The sequence below is a fragment of the Eulemur rufifrons genome, chromosome 20 (genome assembly GCF_041146395.1).
Source record: "Eulemur rufifrons isolate Redbay chromosome 20, OSU_ERuf_1, whole genome shotgun sequence".
Lineage (NCBI taxonomy): Eukaryota > Metazoa > Chordata > Mammalia > Primates > Lemuridae > Eulemur > Eulemur rufifrons.
This window is the reverse complement of record NC_091002.1, coordinates 39,586,555-39,606,882: the sequence shown is the minus strand read 5'-3', so window position 1 is coordinate 39,606,882 and position 20,328 is coordinate 39,586,555. Positions and strand designations below refer to the sequence as shown.

The window sequence follows — 20,328 nt, the reverse complement described above, 5'->3', positions numbered from 1 at the left end:
TGCATTATTAAGCAGGGACAGGACTGGGATGAGGCAAGTGAAGCACCCAGGGAACAAAATTTAAGGAGGTTCTCGCTCTCAGTGTTGGGTTAGTGCAGGGCTGGCTCTAACAAACACCTCCCTCCCCCCCAAAAAATTAGTGACTTAAAGAACAAAGAAGATTATTTCTCTTTCGTATAAAAGCATGAAGTGAGTATCCCAGGTCAGCAGGTAGCTTTTGGCTCCATTTGATCATTTGGCACCTTATATGCTGCGGCTCTGTCTCCCAGCATGTCTTCATCATCACAAGGTCAAGGCTGGGTCCAGCCAGTGAGAAAATGAAAGAGCAACCTCTGCCGGGGCTTTAGCAATGTTAGCTATGACTAAACCCCAACCTCCCTGAGCATCTCTTTACTCACCAGTAAAATAGGACTAATAAAAATCATCTTGATCCCAAGACGTTTTGAGGATCAAATGAAACAACATCTGTAAAACTGCTTTGCAGACTGTGAAGTGCCATGTAAGTGGTAGTCATCACTTAGTCTCTTTGCTGAGTATCCGTTTCTTGGTCTGTAAAAGGGACAACAAAATGCCTACCTCCCGGGATTGTTGTAAGGATCTTCTAGACGAATTGATTAAAGTATAAACTTGGGAATCAAACAGGGGTAGCTTGGCATCTTGTTCTGCCCATCACCAGCTACAGGATCTCTGACCCTCTCTGAGCCTCAGTTTCCTTATCTGTAACAAGGGGATCGGCATACTACCTACATCACAGGGCTGCTGTGAGCATGAAGAGAAATAGCAGGAGTGAGTCGTTGGCGCGGTGCCCGGCCTTGTTCCGATCCGCAGGTGCAGTGACGAATGCCACCTCCTACGGATCTCTACCAACAGTACAGCTGAGTTGTACCCTTCTGCCTCTGCTCAGCGCCCACGGGCAGCCCTGGGTGCCGGTATAATTAGCTCCATCTCGGTGGTGCCTCTGACACGACTGTCACCTCCCACTCAGTTCCCCAAACCACAGTTATCCCCACTGTTAAGTGTCCGCTGGGCACAGAGTGGCGTGAAACCAGAGGACAGCTTGGTCCTCACAACGTGATTTGTCACAAGGAGCCAAAGCCTTTTCCTTTACTCTCGGACTGTGAAAAAAAAGAAAAAAGTTTGGGGGGAAAAAAAAAAGCTGCCTGTAGGGTTTGCTGGGAAATCACATTCCTCCAAACCCGAAGCCCGCGGGAAATGGCATTCTGTTTCTTTAAGAGGCCTCTACTAGGGGGGCGGGGACCGCCGGCGTTTTTCCCCCAACTGGCAGCTGGGCCCGCCCTTTCTTGAATGACAGATAAACGATCCAATTGAAGAAAGAGAGTTCAACATGACGGCGAAACGGAGCAATCGAAGCCTGGGCCGGCCTGCGCGGGGCGGGGTCCCAGGAAGGCGGGGCGGGCGGAGGCTGGAGGAGCAGCCGAGGCTAGACCCAGGCGCGGGAGCTGGGCCTAGGTTAGCGCCCTGGTGAGTGAGGGGCGCTCCAGGGGCCAGGGCTCGCCGGGCGGCGGAGAAGGGCCGGGCCCGAGGGACGCAGGGAGGAGAGGCCGGGGCGGGGGTTGCGGCCTGCATCTGCCCTGGGGGCTGAGGGGCTGGAGAGGGCGGGCCTGGGCTGGACTGCGCCGGTTCGTCCGGCCCTAGAGGGGTCGCGGCCCAGCAAGGTCCGCGGAGCGTGAGGGGAGTTCGGGTCCTGGACCCAGAAGGGGCGTCGGGTGGGGGGAGAGGGCGGGCCAGGCAGTGAGGCGCGGGGGCTGGGCCGGGCAGCGGTCGGAGGGAGGAGGAGGGTGGGAGGACGGGGGGAGGGAGGGGATGGGAGAGGCTTGAAGGGAGCCGGGAGAGCGTTTGGGGCGGGGTGGCACAGGTCCAAAGCCCGGGGGTCAAGCTTGACCTCGTCCATCACCGCGCCCCGTCGATCCTGCTGGCTCAGCAGCCCCTCCGCTCCCCAATCCGTCTACTTTCTGTCTTGGCCGCTTACCCCTCGGTTCAGGCCTGTCGCTTCCTGCCTGACACTTGCAGTGTCTTAACTGGTCTGCCCACAAGCACTGGGGCCGCTCTTCTGTCCGCCTCGAACCCTGCCCAGAGAAATCTTTGCAAAATGCAGATCAGATCTGGACACTCGGGCATGAAACTGGCCGGCTTTCCACCCCTGGCCGGATCAGCCCCAGATCATCCCCCAGTCCCTGGAGGTCCCACCGACCTCTCTCTCCCAAGTCTCAGTCTACTAGTCCCACTTGCTCAGTGTTCTCCACACATTGGCCTCTTTTTGTTCCTTCTGCATCCCAAGCTTTTGCTTTCCTCAGTGCCTTTCACTATTCCTTCTCCCTGGGCTGCTCTTCCTCCCTGGCTAGTAAACTCCTCTTCATCCTTAAAATCTTTGGTCTGGTGTCACTTACACAGGGGAGGCATCCCTGGTCCCTGAGTCCTTGACCCAAGTCGGTTCTCCGCTTTCATCACCATGTGGATTAATACCTCTTCACAACACTTGCACAACTGCAGTTTTGCGTTTATTTACAAAAGTATTGATGCCTGTCTATCCGTCCCACCAGATAGTAGGAGCCACAAGGAAGAAGATAGTGGGTGGCTTTGCCCTTTATTATGTCTCCAGCATCTCGCACAGGGCCAGGCACTACAAATATCTACTAAATAAATGAATTCGGGTTTGGGTTTGGCAAGAGGAAGGAGATGTGAATCGTGGTCCCTGATGTCCTACCTGTGGGGGAAGGAAACCAACATTTGGAATACTTTTTATGTGTCAAGCTCTGTGCTAGATGATGTTCAATAGAAATATAATGCGAGTCATATATGTAATTTTAAATTTTCTAGTAGCCATATTTTTTAAAAGGTGAAATTAATTGTAGTAATATATTTTATTTAACTCAATATATTCCAAAATAACATTATTGTAATGTAATCAATATACAAACATTACTAATGGGACATTTTACATTTTTTTTGTATTAGGTTTTTGAAATCTGGTGTGTATTTTACACTGAGGACAGCCTATCTCACTTCACAGTAGCCACTTTTCAAGTAGCCACATATGGCTAGGGACTGCGGTATTGAGCCATGTAGTGCTAGACACTTTATATACCTGATGGTGTTTAATTCATTCTAGAGTTCTTTTAAGATAGCTATTGTTATCTGCATTTTACTGATAAAAATAGTGAAGCTCCTCTAAGATGTTACTTGCCAGGGACCATCCTAGAGGTCATGAGTGGAGGAGGCGGGATTAGAACTTCCATCTGTTAATCTTCAGTCTGGTCTTTCTGTACCTCATGCTTTGTCTGGGAGGTGCCAAGGCAGTTTGGGGGTGCAGGAAGTGAAGACCAAACTTCTTAAAAACAATGATGGCAGTATACAACATATTCTAGCATGTCTCATGCCAAGATAATATGTCTGGATATAGCAGTAACACCTGCCAAGGTGGCTCAGGAAGAAGCATATTTGATGCAATCAAAGAAAAATCTGCAAGGCAAGTCCTTCTTTGACCCAGTCACCATACCTCAGCCCAGCCTGCGCTAACTCAGCCTGGTCCCAGGACCTGGGTAGAGAAACTTAAATACCCTACAGCATCTTAAAGATGCTGGGAATACTAGGCATGAGTTTACAGTCCGGGTTTCAGTTTAACTATTGCTCACTGAGTGCCTACTTTGAGGCCGGCACTGTTCTAGGCCATTTGTGGTGATTGGGGACTTTTAAGTCGCAGCCTTCATCTTCAGGATGCTTATGGCATACTCAGCAAGACAAGACTGGATCACATAAAATGACTAGATGATGTACAAGACATCATGTGGTGTGATGAGGAACCAGAATCAGTGGTATGCCAGAGGCTGCAAAGTGGCTGTCTTGGCCAAGCTGCGTATGTTTTAAAAAATGTTGAATTTGAACTCCACTCCTCTAGGCAGTGTGGTACTTTGCAGTTTGCCCAGTCCCCACATGGAGGATACTTGGTTTATTTACTTACCTGCCTGGCTACTTAAGACATTTGAATTTATAACTCCATTAGGCATGCTGATTTAACTTGAGTCACAAGAAAAGATTTGTTGAGCACCTGTTATGTGCCAGGCTGCTCTGGAACTATCTATAAAATTGTCCACGGTTCTTCCTCTAGGAAATTGTAATATCAATAATAGTACGGCACTAACAAATGCTTTCCCTTTTATACTGACTTCTCTCCCCAAATGCGTTCACATACATTCTCTCATTTTGTAATCAATATACAAAATATGTACCTGCTTAGCAGGTAGGGCTTTTATGTTGGAAACATGGTTATAGTGTTTTTGTAATTTCTTCAAGTTCACAGTCAGAATTCTGCTATTATGCTTAATGCTTTATTGTCCCACTTAATGTTCACAACGATTTTACAGGACAGGGTTGATTCTAATTCCCACGTTACAAAGATGAGGAAATTGTTAGATTGAGATCCAGATTCAGGTCCTTCCCACTCTAGAACACAAGCGCCTGTTAAGCTACACTGCCTCACTAGAAGGTCAAGGTTGGAAGAAACCTCGACAACATCCAGTGCAGCCCCCTCATGTAGATCAGGACCTTGGTCCAGAGAGCCTTGTGCTGCGGCGAAGCTGTGCTGCAGGGGAAGGACTAAACAAGAAGGGGGGCCAAGGCCTTCTTTTGTCCCTAACTGGTGGTGTGGCCTTGCCAGCTTCTCTGGACCTCAGTTCCCTTACTTATATAATGAGAGAGCTTGGCCTGATTTTACACTGAGAACAATACTGTGTTGTTATGGTCAGTGTAGGAGTGTTGAAGGAGTCAGGCCCACAGCCCAAGATTTCCGTCATACCCCAGGACTCTTCACAGAACACCACACTCCCTCGCTACCCCGGCTCCATCTCCCTGGGCAGCCGCAGTAGTCTCTTGAGGGGAAACACTTTTCTGAAGTTCATCTGTATTTTCCATCTCAGTTCCTGTTTCCTCTCATTTCCCAAAACTGAGGCAGATAGTCTGTAAATGCTGACCCTTTCTAAATCCGTCTCCTCAGTTATTGTAGTTAGGGTTGTGGAATGTTCTAGGCAATTGATAATCCTCTGTCAGGAATTTTTATTCTCTTTTCAAGGCAGTTAGGCCTGGGATCACCCTAGAGGGTGCTTTTGGTGTGGAATTCTATGGACACAGTTGTGCACCAGGCACCGTGCTACAAACGGGGGGCGGGGGTGGGGGGATTAGGTGGGTGGGGGCGTAGACACAGGCTTCATGAGTCCTTGCCCTCAGGATGCCAGCCGTCCTTGAGCTGTGGGTCTCAACCACTGCCCATTAAAATCTTCTGGGGGAGCTTTTAAATGGCCTGGGGTGGGCATTGACGACGGGCAGCCGAGTAGAGAACCACTGGTCTAGAGCCTGCTTCCCGTACCTGAACCACCCTGGCATCTTGTTTGACGGCAGATTGGGATTTGGTGGGTCTGGGTTGGAGGGGCGCTTCCGCGTTCCTTTGGCAGGCTCCCGGCATGCCGATGCTGCTGGCGTGCAGGTTACACTTTTAGTAGCAGGGAAGAGACTGCACACACAGAATTGTACATCAGTAGGTATGTGTATGAAGGCATGTGTAAAAAACTGGGAGCACGGATAGGGGTGCAATTAGTCTTACCTGAGGTGAGGATTAGGAAAGCCGCACAGAAGTGTGATTTCCTTAGCTGGGCCTTGAGGGTTGAGTAGAAGTTTGACAGCTGGACAAGGAGAGGGGAATAATAGCACAGCAAAAGTACAGACTCAGGAGAACGGGGTTTTTCCGGGAACAGGTGGTCTGGTGGGAACATAGCATCCGGCAAGGGTGAGTCTGAAAGCCCGTTCCACCCAGAAAGCCATGGTTGAATCCTCTACTGAGGAGTTTAAACACTATTCTTTAAGAATAGGAACAATGTAGAAGGTGTCTATGCAGGGTAAGAGGAAACCCAGGCAGTTCTTAGGGTCGGAGTTAAGATGAAGAAACCCAAACTGTTACCCTGTCCCCCACCCTTCCTCACCACACTTTTCCTCTATGTTAAGTTAGTGGCTTTTAACCACGTTTGGGTGAGTCCTGTGTCCAACACATTTCAACAAAAAGAAGCCTCAGCTGCTGTTAGTGTGGTGATCCTTCCCAGGGTTTTGAGCAGTAAATGTAAGAACCTGAATCTCTGCCAACTGAGTCCACCCTCTTCTGCACCTCAGAGCCCCATCTTCATTCAGTGGGCTGAACTAGGAAATTGAGTCACTTCTCAGATGAGAAGATCTCAGAGAGGGAAGCCTCTATTGAGATTGTGTTCTTGATTAGAAAGAGAGTGTGACCTGTAGTTACCTTCGTAGTGAGGTTGCATTCTGTTGCAGGAAACATAAACCAAACTTCCCAGGCCTCCTCCACTGAATCAAAAGCAAAAGAGCAGAACAAAAAGCACACAACATCCTTATCTTAACGGAATGGGGAGAGGGAGGGAAGCTGGAAACCTTCTGGCATTCTGAATTCCTTACTAATGGGAGGGGATCATCTTTCACTTCCTTCCTTAAGATAGATTCTCCAACCCTGCTGTCAGAATCCAGCTCATGAAGCAGTCACTGCATGGGTGATTGATAAAACTCCATGGGACCTTTTGTAAGGTACAGATTTTATAAGCTCACCTTCCAGAAGCCACTTGGAGACCAGACCGCCATTGGAGACACTGATGTTGCTATTTTTCTCTTTTTTACCCCAGCTCTGTATTTGAAAAGCTGGTCTTTCATTCTTATGCCTTATAGTAGAATTATCTTCTTCAGATCATTGTGTGCCTCGCCTGTTTCGTGGCATTTTGAATTTTCTAAATCATCTATATATCTGTGATGCTTTAAAGGGGGTGGGAGGAAAAAGGGTGGAGAGGTTTTAATCTGGAAGGGGCCCCCTGGGCCTAGATGAGGAACTATGGCTCCCTTATCCTGGCTGTTTGCTATTGAACTACAGTACTGCTGAGTGGTGGAGCAAGAGGCTATTTATAACCCTGAGAATTTTGCAATGTTATTGAATTGCTTCGACCTAATTTCCACTTCCTTTTAAAAATGAAAATGAAGAGAGTAAGCAGACACGTGCTAAAAGGGTTCCCTACAAGGAGATCCTTTATCCTGGGAATATTATCTAGAGAATATTATTACTTCTCTTCTCCCATCACCTGATGTTTCCATATGGAGAAAAGCAGAGGGATATTTTCCTCTTTCTTTTAACAAGAGTCAAGGGTGCTAAATCTGATTTTTCAGTAAGCCTTGTTCTAATGTTAGATGTGAAAACAAAGCTTTAAGCAATGGAAATACCATGTCGTTGGCAGATAGTGGGACACGCAGGGACTACTGGACAACCTGAACAATTCATGCCAATTCCTGACCGCTCAGAGCCATCCTCTGGTTCAAAGGAGTGGAGGCAGTCAGAGCTGGTGGATTTAAGGAGACGTAGGCACTTACTGAACCTTAGCTGTATGTCAGATGTTGTGCTAGGTTATGAGACTACAGGGCTGTACCTGCCCTGGAGGAGGAGCTAAGAAGAGGGATGTGTAAATATCTAACTGTAATAGAGCAGGACAGGATCCTTGTGGTAGTATGAATGGAATGTTGTGGGAACACAGAGGCCCCTATCCTATTTAGTTTTGCCAGGGAAAGGTGGAGAAAGCTAAAAATGGTACAGAGAGGAGGTGACATCTGAGCTGGGCTTTGAAGCTTGAATAGGAGCTCCTCTGACAGTCAATGGAAGGAAGAGAACGTGCAAAGGTACGGAAGAATCGAAAGAACATGGCCTGCCTCATAAAATAACAAGTAGTCCAAGGAAGAATCTGGTTAAATTGTGAAGGACTGAAGACCACACAAGAAAATGTGGAGCACCTTTAGAGAGTAGGGTACTATTTTCTGTTACATTAGTGAGCTGTTGTTATAAAGATCTCTCAGCTTTAGATACATAAGCCCAAAATCTCCACAGAGCTCCTGCTGTGGGCCAGGTACAGAGCTACTTGCTTGCACTTGGCTTTCTAACAACCCCAGACAACTGGGATTAAATTCTGGCTATACCACTTACTAGATATGTGACACTGAGCATGCTACTTAACTTTTCTGTGCCTCCATTTTCTTATCTGTAAAGTGGGGACAAAAACATACCACACTGCGTTGCTGTGTGAATTAAATGAATTAATATATGTAAAGCCCTTAGAATAGTGCCTTAGCATTATGTAATTGTTAGCTAATATCATCATTGTTGTCATCATCATCAAAGTTTTATGTAGGGGGAAGAGAACTAACTTTGGATTCCTAAGACCTACCTGTGAGACCCAGTTCTGATTGATTGATTGATTGATTGATTCCCTCCCTCCCTGCCTGCCTTCTTTCTTTTGAGAGGGGTATAGAAAGAGGTGAATGGAGGACAAGTGTCTCAGTCCATCTGAACTTCAATTGCCTCACCTGAAAAATAGGAATGTTTTTCAGGGTTCTTATGAGCATCAACTATAATAATGCTATAGAAGTGAGTATTCAGCTATAAAGAGGCTGTCTGTACATTACTATCAGATGTAATGTCATTACTACCAGATGTAATGTCATTACTACAAAGTCACCACATAACTAGTCTGTTTTAAACAAACCAGACTTATCTGAGTGGGTTTTACTCTCATTAATTCAGCCATTGTTAATTAAGTGCCTACTTGATACCATCATCTTATGCCAGTGATGTTGCTGTCTGTTCTGACCTCCATTGTAGAGTTCCTCCAGAGCTTGGTGTCAGTTTTGGTCTAGGCATTTTAGTTGCAATGAACAGAAACACAGACTAGCTTAATTTAAAGTAGTTTTATTGGCAGGATTCAGGGGAATTTCAGGTACCCCAAGCATAGGAAGTATAGCCATGTAATCTGGAGAGTCATCAGGCAGTGACCTTTTCCATCTCTTTCTGAGATTTTGTAGTTTCTGGCCCAGCTCATCTAATTATTTCTGGATTCTTCCTGCAGAATTGCTTCCGCTGCAAGGCTCTTGGTTTTTGCTTCTCAGTGTCTTTGGTTTGTGAGTGGCTTGCCATGGTACCTACTCTGGGGCTCACTATGACCTTACTGTTCCAGTGCCCCTTCTAGGGCCTAATCCTAGTCCCCTTATCATCCAACTCCCTTAGACTGTGCCTTTTAAGTTCAAGAGAAAAAACTGGATTGGTCCAGCTAAAGTTGATTGTCCACTTTGATCCCTTCAGCTATGGCAGGATTGTGGACAGTGCCATTCAGTACAAATAGGCTGACTGGGGTTTGTGGGAAAGGACAGAGTCGCCGAGAATGGGGGCTTATTGGTACCTCTTGAATAATCTTGTTGGTTGCAAATCTCCATGCTTTGAAATGGGCATGAACTTTTGAAACACCCAAGAATCATTCAGGGTTAGTTTTAATAAATAAAGAGACAGCCAACCTAGGAAGTGTCACATGGGGTCAAAAGAAAGTAATAGCTATAAAGTAATGAGGTTTAGTGTATTTGTCTCCAAAGATAGTATTCAGAAAGGATTTAAAAAACACATGGTTTGTTTCTTAGCAGTACCATCAATTAAAGGTGAAGCTTCTTTTGGTGAGGACTTTAAAATGGGCACCCTCATTTGGATTTTTAAGTTCCACTTCAGAATCATGGACTTTTAGACTTAGGAGGCACCTGAAACACTCAACATCTTACAATAGAAGAAAACTGAGATTTGGGTTATACATACCGCAGTGTTAACTAGGATTAGGCCCTAAGTCTTTTGGGTCTAAATCCAGTTGCTTTCTTCAGCTGGGAAAATCATCCCAGCCCAGTGCTCTTTCTCCTGTACCTTCACTGCCTACTTGTTTTAGAAATAAGAAACCAAACTAACAAATGGTGTAAAAAGCCATACTGGACAATTCCACTTATATGAAGTACAAAACCAGGCAACACTCATCCATGGTGATAGAAGACAGAAGTTGCCTTTGGGACTGGGAGGTGGGGGATTGACTGGAAGGAGGCATGAGGGAATTTTCTGGGGTGATGAAAAGGCTCAGTGTTTTGTTTGGGTGGTAGTTACAGGAAGATGTGTGTGTATTTATATTTATAGATACACACACATATGTACACTTAGGCTCTATGCGTTTTATTGTATGTAAATTATATATCAGTTTTTTAAAAACGACCTCACAACTGTGCAGTCACACCTCCTAATTACAGCAGATTTACCAGTGAGGATAAGGATGCCTGTCCTAGGCGTCCAGGGCTTCATTGTGCCACCCCTGGAATGAGAACTCCATTGCTCTGGCACTGGAACAGGGCAGAAGTTATGCTAATAGGGCCAGTTTTTTTTTTTTTTAAACCCAACTTTTAGGACACTATTGAGTAAATGCCACATACTGTGAACTTTACAAAGTTTTATTGAAGGAGACCCTGATATTCTTTTTTTGTTTTTATTTATTATTTTTTTTTCCAAAGTATTACGGAATTACATAAATTGCCTTTGCACCGCCCAAGTCAGAGCTACAAGTGTGCCCATCCCCCAGACAGTGCTTGCTGCACCTGTTAGGTGCAAGTTTAGCTATCCCCTTCTCCTCCCTCCCACATGCCCAACACTCGATGATTGTAACTTCCCTATGTACGCATAAGTTTTGATCAGTTAGTACCGAGTTAATGGTGAGTACGTGTGGTGTTTGTTTTTCCATTCTTGTGTTACTTCACTTAGAAAAATGGGCTCCAGCTCCATCCAGGATAATACATGAAGTATTAGTTTACCTTTTTTTATGGCAGAGTAGTACTCCATGGTATACCACATTTTATTAATCCACTCGTGTATTTATGAGTACTTGGGTTGTTTCCACATCTTTGCAATTGTGGATTGTACTGCTATAAACATTCATGTGCAGATTTTTTTTTTTTATAGATGTCTTGTTTTCCTTTGAGTAAATACCTAGTAGTGGGATTGCTGGATCAAATGGTAGTTCTACTTTTAGTTCTTTGAGGTATCTCCATACTACTTTCCATAGAGGTTATACTAGTTTGCAGTCCCACCAGCAGTGTATGAGTGTTCCTATCTCTCTGCATTCACGATGGGGCCAGTTTCTTTTCTGAGGTTTGTTGTGTGTGTCTAGGCACATAAAAATTACACACGAAACATTCTGCCTGGAGCTGCAGAAGTTGTGGAAGCTTTAGGGGCCATCAGGACAGCCCACTTCAATCCCTTTGGGCTTGATTTAGTTGCAACGGGTAGAAATTCAGGCTAGCTCAGAATACAGCACTGGCCAAAGACAGCTCCAAATTCTGTTCCCCCTTTACTACTTACTAGGTGGGTGAACTTGGACACTTAATAAAACATGGAGCTTTAATTTTGTCATCTTCAAATGGATGTGATAATCCTATTCTGCTGGCTTCATAGGGCAGCTGGGAGGACTCAACAAAATAAGTGAAAGCACCTTGAAAACCATTTCTTTTACATTGTCGTGTTCTGACATGATATTTTTGACAGTCGACTTTTGAAGCAGCCCACCCTGATTAGGAAATGGTCATGAAAGCTTCCATCTTTCTGAGGCCTGTGATTGTGTAGGGGACGGGACTTTTACCCCTTTTCACCAAAGAGATTTGTACATACCAGGCTGTGAGAACTGACATCTGTGTTTGGGCTGAAAAATTGATAGTGTACATGAATAACAGCTTAGCAACAGCTATGCTGCTATGCCAGGAGAGGCAGGTGGTCCCCATTAGCGAGGCATGGATTGTGGGTGAGTGGTTAAACCTGGAGGTTGCAGAAAGGTCTTTTTTCATTAAGAGAGAGGCCTCTCCTGAACCTGCAGGCAAGGAGTGTAAATATACATTGAAATAATCCATCAGTCGAGTGACTTCCCTTTGTCAGACCTTGGAGGGAGAATGCTTTAGCTACTGCTTGGAATACCACTAAGCTATCAAGAGTTGCCTAGGATACCAGTCACATGGGCCCATCTTCCAGACTTGCTCAAAATGATTTATTTTCCAGAGAGGTAGGGGAGGGGGTCAGAGATACTTGCAAAGCCTTGTTCTCCTATAGAGGAGCCTTTGTTTGAGGATATCCTTACCTCCCTACTCTTGAGCCCTCAGCAGCCCTTGCCCTTGGCAATAGGACTGAAATAGCATTTCCTGTCCCAGTTCTCTTCCCCGTTTTCTGAACATCATCCCACACAGAGGAGGCTCGGCATTGTATCCTTTGAGGGGAAAGGAGTGGCATCAGCGAGTAGAGAGAGGAGGCAAGAGAGCATAGCTAGGCCCTGCTGACACTGGGATCTTCCCACAGACAGAAGGAGCCTGGCTCCTTCAGCTATCCACTCAACCATGCAAAGCCTGTCTATTCTTATCCGTCTCAGAGCATATGCTTCACCCCTCCCGAGGTCTTCAGACAGGAATTTGCAGTGAATATGCTCATCTACCACCAAGACCTCTTCACCTTTAAAAGGAAGTGTCATAGTGGCAGATCTTGCTACTGGCTGATCTGTAGATGATAGATAGGTTTGTCCCATTTCTACTTGCTGATTTAATCTCAAGAGACAAAAGCCCAAGAAGAGGTTCAGTCTGATCTAGAAAAATTCAAACCAAGTATAGTCATCCCTTGGTATTCAAGGGGGCTTGGTTCCAGGACCCCCATGCATTCCAAAATCTGTGCATAGGAAAAGTTGGCCCTCCATGTATGTGGGTTTCACATCCTGCGAATACTGTGTTTTTGATCCACTTTTGGTTGAAAAAAATCTGTGAGTCAGTGGACCCACACAGTTCAAACCCATGTTGTTCAAGGGTCAACTATAGTTCCATGTTAGTTTAGACAGTATCTGTCTTCAGACCCTCCAAAATATATAACAAGAATGAAAAGTGAAGGCATACTCTGCAACTTTTTTCTTTATTCTGATTCTTTCTGCCCAGGCAGCTGTGTCTGTGTGTGTGTCTTTGAGAAGTTTGGCCCATTGGAAACGATGCCACCACCATCAGACATTGTCAAAGTGGCCATTGAGTGGCCAGGTGCTAATGCCCAGCTCCTTGAAATCGACCAGGTACGCTCCTGAAACGAGAAGCAGTGATACAAGGAGTGGGGGCTGGGGACTGCATGGCAGGGGATGTCTCAAGGGTTGGGGACCCTTGGCATTGAGAGGAAGAACAAGCAACAGGATGGCTGAGCTTGAGCCTGGTCCACCCTAGGGAAGGTCAGTCAACATGGCTTGGGAGAGGCTTCCTCTTCAACAAAAGCTATCAGGAAAGGTCTATTCTCATGCCCCATCTCTTGATCCTGCTTGGCAGAACCTTGGCATGAGTAGGATGTGGTTGCTAGTGAAGATTCCTCTCTTTTTCTTTCAGAAACGGCCCCTGGCATCCATCATCAAGGAAGTTTGTGACGGGTAGGTTGAAACAGACCTCGTTTTTGACACTGGCAGCTCAGACAGAAGGAGCCTGCCAGACCTTGAAGGGAATTCTGCAAAGGATTTCCAGTTAGGCAGGACCCCAGTGTGGGGCTCTTGTGGATCGCTGTCTTAAGAAGGAAATATAGTTGATGGGGATGCCCCTAAGACCTCCTATAAATCTTAATTTTTTCTTTCTAGTTCAGGAATGTTCTATTTGAGGTCCTGGTGGGATCTGAGCCCACCCTCAATTGTATGCACCTCCTTTGGTGGTACAAATCTTTACAAAAGGCTGAGCAAGTGATTTTTTTCAACATCTCAACCTAAAGCTTTAGTTTTTTCCTACTATACTTCAAACAGGCCTTGAGCAACTCTACTGAAAATTATTCATTCGCAGCTTCTGGACGGGCTCAGAGGAATGGCCAGATGGGATGTACGGTTTTTCTCTTACACAGGTGGTCGTTGCCAAACCCGGAGTATTACACCCTCCGTTATGCAGACGGCCCCCAGCTCTACATCACCGAACAGGTTAGTACAGGGAGAGGCAAAATCGTGACAGGCCTTGCTGGAAGTGAACCACCCAGGTATTTATCTTACTTAGCATCCAGGTAGCTTCTGTTTGTTGGGTGAAGAACTGCTCCCTGGGCAGATTGGGGCGTGCTAGCCCTTGTCCTCCTCTAGTGGCTGGAAAAGGGTGGCTTTTTCCTGAGAGCCCAGGGTGCTTGAAGAGGATCTTAGAAGCCCTTTGCTGAGGGACAAAGAGCCTGACTGAAAAGCCTCAGCTACAACTACTTTTAAAATGACAAAAAGTTCTTGTTCATTGAACTTGCTTATGCTATTTTAATGTTTTATCATAGTTGTTTTTTGTTTTTTGCTACCCAGACTCGCAGTGACATTAAGAATGGGACAATCTTACAACTGGCTATCTCCCCGGTAGGTATTCTTCCTTCTTTAGGAGTTTATTCATTTAACAGACATATATGAGCACCTACCATGGGCCAAGCTCTGTTCTAGAAACTAGGACTATGGAGATTAAAAAGTCAGTCTCGGGCCTCACAGCTGTGAGGAAAAAAACAAATATAAGGGTCTTGAGAGAAAGTTGCTTAGAGAGTTATGGGAACTCAGAAATGGAACTGTCTAATCCTGGGGATTTCTGGAAAGCCTTCCCAGAGGAGGGGATGCTTAGCTCAGATGTTAAAGGATAAGCAAGAATTAGCCAAAGAAAGAAGAAAATGAAAGTATTCCAAGCAGAAAAACCAGCATGTGCAAAGGCACAGAGGTGTGCTGCGTTTGGGGAAGGCAGGGGTGCTGGGTGGCGGAAGGCCCGTAGCAGTCATTGAGAAGCCGGATATTGAAGGTTACTGGGTGGCCTGCTCATGGCTTTGAACTTTCTCCAGAAGGAAACTGGAGATGTTGAAAGATTTTAAGCAGGAAGGTATATTAGGTCTAGATTTTAAGTTTTGGAAAGATCAGTTTAGTGGCAGTGTGGGAGATGGGCTAAAAGGAGGAAGATCGATGGTAGGAGGAAACTGTAAGAGGCTAATGAGGAATGTTAACAGCCCAATGAAGGCAGATAGCCATAGAGGTAAAAGGATGGACATGAAAAGTATTTAGGAGGTGACATCGATGAATATGCAATATGCTGAATATGAAAGAAGGGGAAGAATTGAGGCTGACCCTCTGATTTCTGCAAGCGCAGGCCTTACAGGTGACTAAGGAATCAACCAGAAGGGCAGAAAGAACACTGAGAGTGTGAAGTGACTCAGGAGCTGAGGGCAGGGAGCGAGTCAGGATGGAGGGATGTGTGGTCTGCGATTTTTAATGAGCAGAGAGACTTAGTAAACTGAAAATGGAAAAGCTGTCTACTGACCTGGGAGGTCAGAGGCCACTGGTTATCTTCACCAAAACAGCTTTGGTGGGCCAGCCCGGTGGCCAGATTATAGTGGGTTGAATAGAAGAATGGCAATAAAGTGAGGACCTTTAGTCTACCACGATATCAAGAAGCTTGGTTTTAAAAGGAAGCACACAGAGAAAGTGGTAACTCAAGAGGGATGTGAGTCAAAAAGATGTGCTTTTTAAAAATAGGTAATATAGCAATGTGTTTCAAAAATCAGAAAGTTTGATAAAGATACAGTGAAAAGTCTCACCCCACTCCTGTCTCCATCTACCCAGTCCCCCTCCTCTCCAACCCTTCGCAGTTGTTAACGTCTGTTGCAATTTTTTGTGTGTCCTTGCGAATGTGTTAAGATGGAAGAGAGAGGAAGGTTGAAGGTGCAGAAATGGGGTAATCAATGGAAGGGGACCTTACTGGGTCAGGGTGGGACGGACCCAAAGCCCAGGTGGAGGGAACTGTGGTGACTGCTCCCCGCTTGAGGAAGACGATCAGTGTGGGTGCAGCTTTGGTTACATTTGTAGGAGAAAAGCCAGAAAATTAAGGGCATGATGGCACCTGTTTTCTTGGTGCAGTGAGACTGGCGCATCTGAGAGGAGGGAGGTATGGAGTGATAGCAGCTAACATTTACTGAACACCTGTATTTTGGTAAATACTTTGTGTATATTGTATCATCTAATCCTTACAAACACTCAATGAGATAAGTACTCTTGATAGCCCAATTTTGCAGACAAGGGAACAGAGACTTAGAGAGATTAATTAACTTGCCACTTGTCACATTACTAAAAAGTGACCAAGTCGGCTCTCAGAACGAGGTCTGTCTGACTCTAGGCCTGTATTCTTACCATCCTGCTCTTCTGCCTCCCTGTCTTCTGCACTTCTCACCTTAAGGACTTCATACGTCCTAAGCTCTGATGATTTAATATGACAGTCTAGGAGTCAGTCGCTTTTATGGAAGTGCTGAAGCATTTATAGACCTCTTGCGCGGCACAGTTGGCTTTCCCAGGAGCACATCTCTCTGGAGCGGGAGGCAGCAGCCCAGAAATGCTGTCTCAGGAGTAAAATTGACATTTTGGAGTTGGAAGTTTCTAAATGGGATGCAGACCAGTGCTCTTCAAATTGTTCTATCCTGTGACCTTTTCTCGTGGTGCACTTTTCCTCCACTGCAGAGATAGTGGGGGATTTCTGTGTCCTGGAGAGCAGTGTGCTGTGAAGGGCCATCTCTGTAACGGGAAAAGAGGAGAGGGCCCGCAGGCCTGACTCCTCAGCCAGCAGCAGGAACTGGGCCCCAGTCACTTGCTTAATACTGTGAGCAAAGGGAGAGACAACAGGAGTGTTTTTGCTCTTAAGGCCCTTCTTTTCCAGCAGAGAACATTAACACTGAACGTTAAAATAGAGAATGATGAAATGGTAAATAATGAGATGTTGACTATGAAGTTAATAAGTTCAGCAGAAGCCAAGACCAATGAACGCAGAAGAGGGATGTTAGCCGTGGCTTGCAGAAAAGGAGGCAAGCCTCCTGCTAGGAAAAGTTCACGTGCTGGGTGGAAGTTTTGTCTCCACCAGCCATCATTTTCATGAAACTATTTTGAAATTAACTGTTTCTGGCTCTTGATATTTTTAAAGTTTCCCAGGATTATCACTTGGAGGAACAATGATATGGACTTTGAGAGAAAGTTTTAAAAAATTGTCAGGCTTATCACATTTTAGGATTAAAAAGGATCTTAAAGGTCATGAGATTAAATTCTCCACCTAATGCAAGAATCTCTTCTATAGCATCTTTGACAGGTGGTTGTCCAGATTCTCCTTGATTGCTTCCAGTGACAGAGAGCTCAGTAAGTCAAGAGAAACCTCTTCCACTGTCTGACAGTGTTAATTAATAGGAGTTTTTCCTCTATTAAACCACTATCTGTTTCTCTGTGACTTACCATAGTTGGTGAGTCTCACAGATCTCTCTTGTATTCCCTAGGTAGGAATTTTTTTTTTAATCCATAGACCAGAGTAGTACAGAAAAGATACTGATAACTACACATTGGTCTTGGCATACCAGTAACTCCCTGATGGATCCAGTAAACATTTATTTAGCAACTCCTAAGTGGTGTGAAAAACTAGTTCTGCCTCAGGTTTGGATGTCCACAGAAAGGCGCCTGTGAGCTATCCACAGAGTAGTCACCTGCTGCAAGGAGCAGATGGCACAAAGCTTGTCCCTGGTCTCACAGTCCCGGGCTGCACGCCAGCTGATGGAGAGGACCCAGTCATCCAGCATGGAGACCCGGCTGGATGCCATGAAAGAGCTGGCCAAGCTCTCCGCCGACGTGACTTTTGCCACTGAGTTCATCAACATGGATGGCATCATTGTGCTGACAAGGCTCGTGGAAAGTGGAACCAAGCTCTTGTCCCAGTGAGTATTACTGAGGTCTTGTCCCAAGGGACTTCAAAGATTTACTGCACTCGGCGGGGCATCCTAGTCTCATTCCACTGGGTCCAAATAAGGGGTATATTGAACACCACGTGTATGCAGAGTAGTGTGCCAAGCACTAGAGTCCATACAGAGAGGTCTGATTCACCATTGTGGTCCTAAATCTTGTGTAGCTGGGCTCTCACAAATTAAGTAACAGTATGAAACAAAGCTGTGCCAAATGAGTAGTAAAAATTGGGGATATGGAAGTCAGGAAGAGAGAGTTCAGTCCTTGATAGACCTGCTACTTTATGGAAAATGCTTGGTCTGCTGAGGGTTGCGCGCAGACTGCCCATCATCTCCCAGAACAGGTGTCTGTCTCTTTTTAACCTCCCCTGCTCCCTCCCTCTCCAGGCCCCATCCTTCCCGTGCACATGCATGCACACGCACACACACACCTGCCTTTGTGTTCTCCACAGGTTACCCCTACCCATTCGCCATCTCCCTGCCACACATTTGCACAGAGAGGAGGCGATCCCGAACTTGGTGATATACCATGGCGTCTTTATAATATCCCAGAGTTAGGAAGAATGTGGTGGGAAGCTGTGGCTTGTGATCAGCAGTGAATAAACAGATGCTTGGGTTCTCACCTAAGCCTGTAGAGCCTAAGTTGGCAGAGAGGGAGTCAGAAATCTTCTCTTAGCCGATGGATCAGCTATTAAGATTTTCAGCCAAATTGAGCAACTAATCATAGTTATTTGTTTTAAGTCTTGGCTCTTCCAGCTGTAGTGAAGTCCTGAAGCCTTTGGCTGCCATCAGCACTGACACAAGAGTTCTGCAGTTTCCCAAGAGTGCAGGGTTAGATGGACCTTAATTTTCTCCTCCTTAACTTGGGGATAGTAATACCTACCTTGCAGTATTGTTGTAAGGATTATTGATAATGAGAATGTGTCTGAACATGCTTTGTAAATGGGAATATTGTTTGTTAATTCTAGGGCACTGCACAGATTTATAAAGGGTTAAATATATAAGTAGGAGAGACAAAAAAAGAGAAGACGTTTGAATCCTTATTCTTGACCAGTGAGGGCTGTGCATATATCATCATCTTGCCCTCACCACAGCCCAGTGAGGTTAATGCTGTGAGACTAACTCAATTTTACAGAGGAAGAAATTGCAGTTTGAAAAGATAAAATTTGCTTGGTTAGTAAAAGGTCGAATAGGAGTTGAACCCATGTTCACACTTTGTGCTCTCTCCTGCACTCTGCTGCCTTTTGGCCTAAACATTAACATGGGACTTAAGTTCCCTTAGGCCCCTCCAACAAATGTTGGAGTTTGACAAAGGCCTGATGTCTTCTTAGGTCCTGGGAAATGGATAAGTGATTCTGTTTCCCTAAGATGAAGCAATATGAGGAAGGAAAGCTAATCATCCAGCAGCCTGTTTTTTTGATGACAGATACCTGGGCTGAATCTGTTCTACGTCTGGCTAGGTGTGCACGCAGGCACTTCAGGTTGCAGCGACTGATTTCCCAAGGGGTTTACATTGAAATCCATCCCTTTCGTGGCTGCCTTCATATCTGTGTTCCCCGGATCTGAATCTCTGTATTTTGTGTGTGTGTTGCACATGTCTCAGCTACAGTGAGATGCTGGCATTCACCCTGACTGCCTTCTTAGAGCTCATGGACCATGGCATTGTCTCCTGGGACATGGTTTCAATCACCTTTATTAAGCAGGTGAGGCCTCCAACAGTCTGTCTTTCTCTCCTCTCTCGGCTGCCAGTTGTTCTCTGGGCTTAAGGGGAGACATGGGCAGGACAGCCATTCTGGGGAGGGTCAGCTCTCTGTTCCCTGGGGCCAGATTTTTCATCCATGAGCTTCGGTCTTCTTGTGGCTCCTGAAAGATTTACGCTTTGTTACACTCTCAGGGCCTGCACTGAGGAGATGGAACTGGGTTCTCTGAACTGAATGTGGTCAAAGTAGAATTGGATTGTCAGTGACACTTGGGATAAAACCAGCCAGTCAGCCAGTGCTATCCTTGAGTCTTCTGACTGGCTTCCTGAGCTCTCCCTTCTCTTTGGATAAAAAATGTGCATTCCATTTGCAAATCTGCCTTCTGTTTACAAATCTGCAAGTTAGCCTGTTTGAATTATCAGACTGAACTCAGTAGGTAGGAGGGGGCACTTCTGGTTTAGCCCCCCTTTCTTCTGCAAGAGGGGGCAGTGTCAATTCAGAAAACTGAACTAAAACCAATGAATATTATATCTGCTGACCTAGAATTTCACCCCGCATTGGCTTAGGACACGGGACATGCCAACACTGGAGATATTTGGGCAAAAGTGAAATTACCATGTGTCAGTAATATTGGGGATTGAGAAGAGGGATTAGATTAAAAGAATCCTAGGTCTTTTCTGCCTCTCAAAGTCTATGATATTGTAAGTGTGCATAGGGAGAAAGTATATGTTAGAGAAAGAATACATGGAGATAAAATGAGATCCCGCTATCGGTAATATCCTTTGCTTTCTATACTCTGCTTTCTCATGCCCTGAACCCTTATTTTGGGGGGGGAAAAAAGGATTAAGCTTTTAGATTCTGAGGAAGCATAACTGAATGGATACTGTCATCTGCAATTGAGCTACACATGCCTAGGGGATGCCTGGCACATTGGCTAGGGTAGCCATAACCCAGATACCACAGTCCACATAGCAGCAACTGCCCAAA

At 45.6% G+C, this 20,328-nt stretch overlaps 1 protein-coding gene across 2 annotated transcripts in view; it reads left to right on the top strand.

The window, feature by feature from the left end:
• The first annotated feature begins 1,414 nt into the window (after positions 1 to 1,414).
• ELMO2 (engulfment and cell motility 2) overlaps positions 1,415 to 20,328 on the top strand; it is a 38,793-nt gene continuing 19,879 nt past the window's right edge. Inside the window, exons 1-7 of one of the 2 annotated variants that reach the window (XM_069496435.1) lie at positions 1,415 to 1,482; positions 12,885 to 12,983; positions 13,285 to 13,325; positions 13,781 to 13,853; positions 14,208 to 14,258; positions 17,436 to 17,617; positions 19,245 to 19,344. In XM_069496435.1, coding sequence (XP_069352536.1) covers positions 12,906 to 12,983; positions 13,285 to 13,325; positions 13,781 to 13,853; positions 14,208 to 14,258; positions 17,436 to 17,617; positions 19,245 to 19,344 — 525 coding nt within the window. In that variant the 5' untranslated portion in view covers positions 1,415 to 1,482; positions 12,885 to 12,905. Of the gene's footprint in view, positions 1,483 to 12,855; positions 12,984 to 13,284; positions 13,326 to 13,780; positions 13,854 to 14,207; positions 14,259 to 17,435; positions 17,618 to 19,244; positions 19,345 to 20,328 lie in introns of both variants that reach the window. The other variant, XM_069496436.1, reaches the window with a different exon arrangement.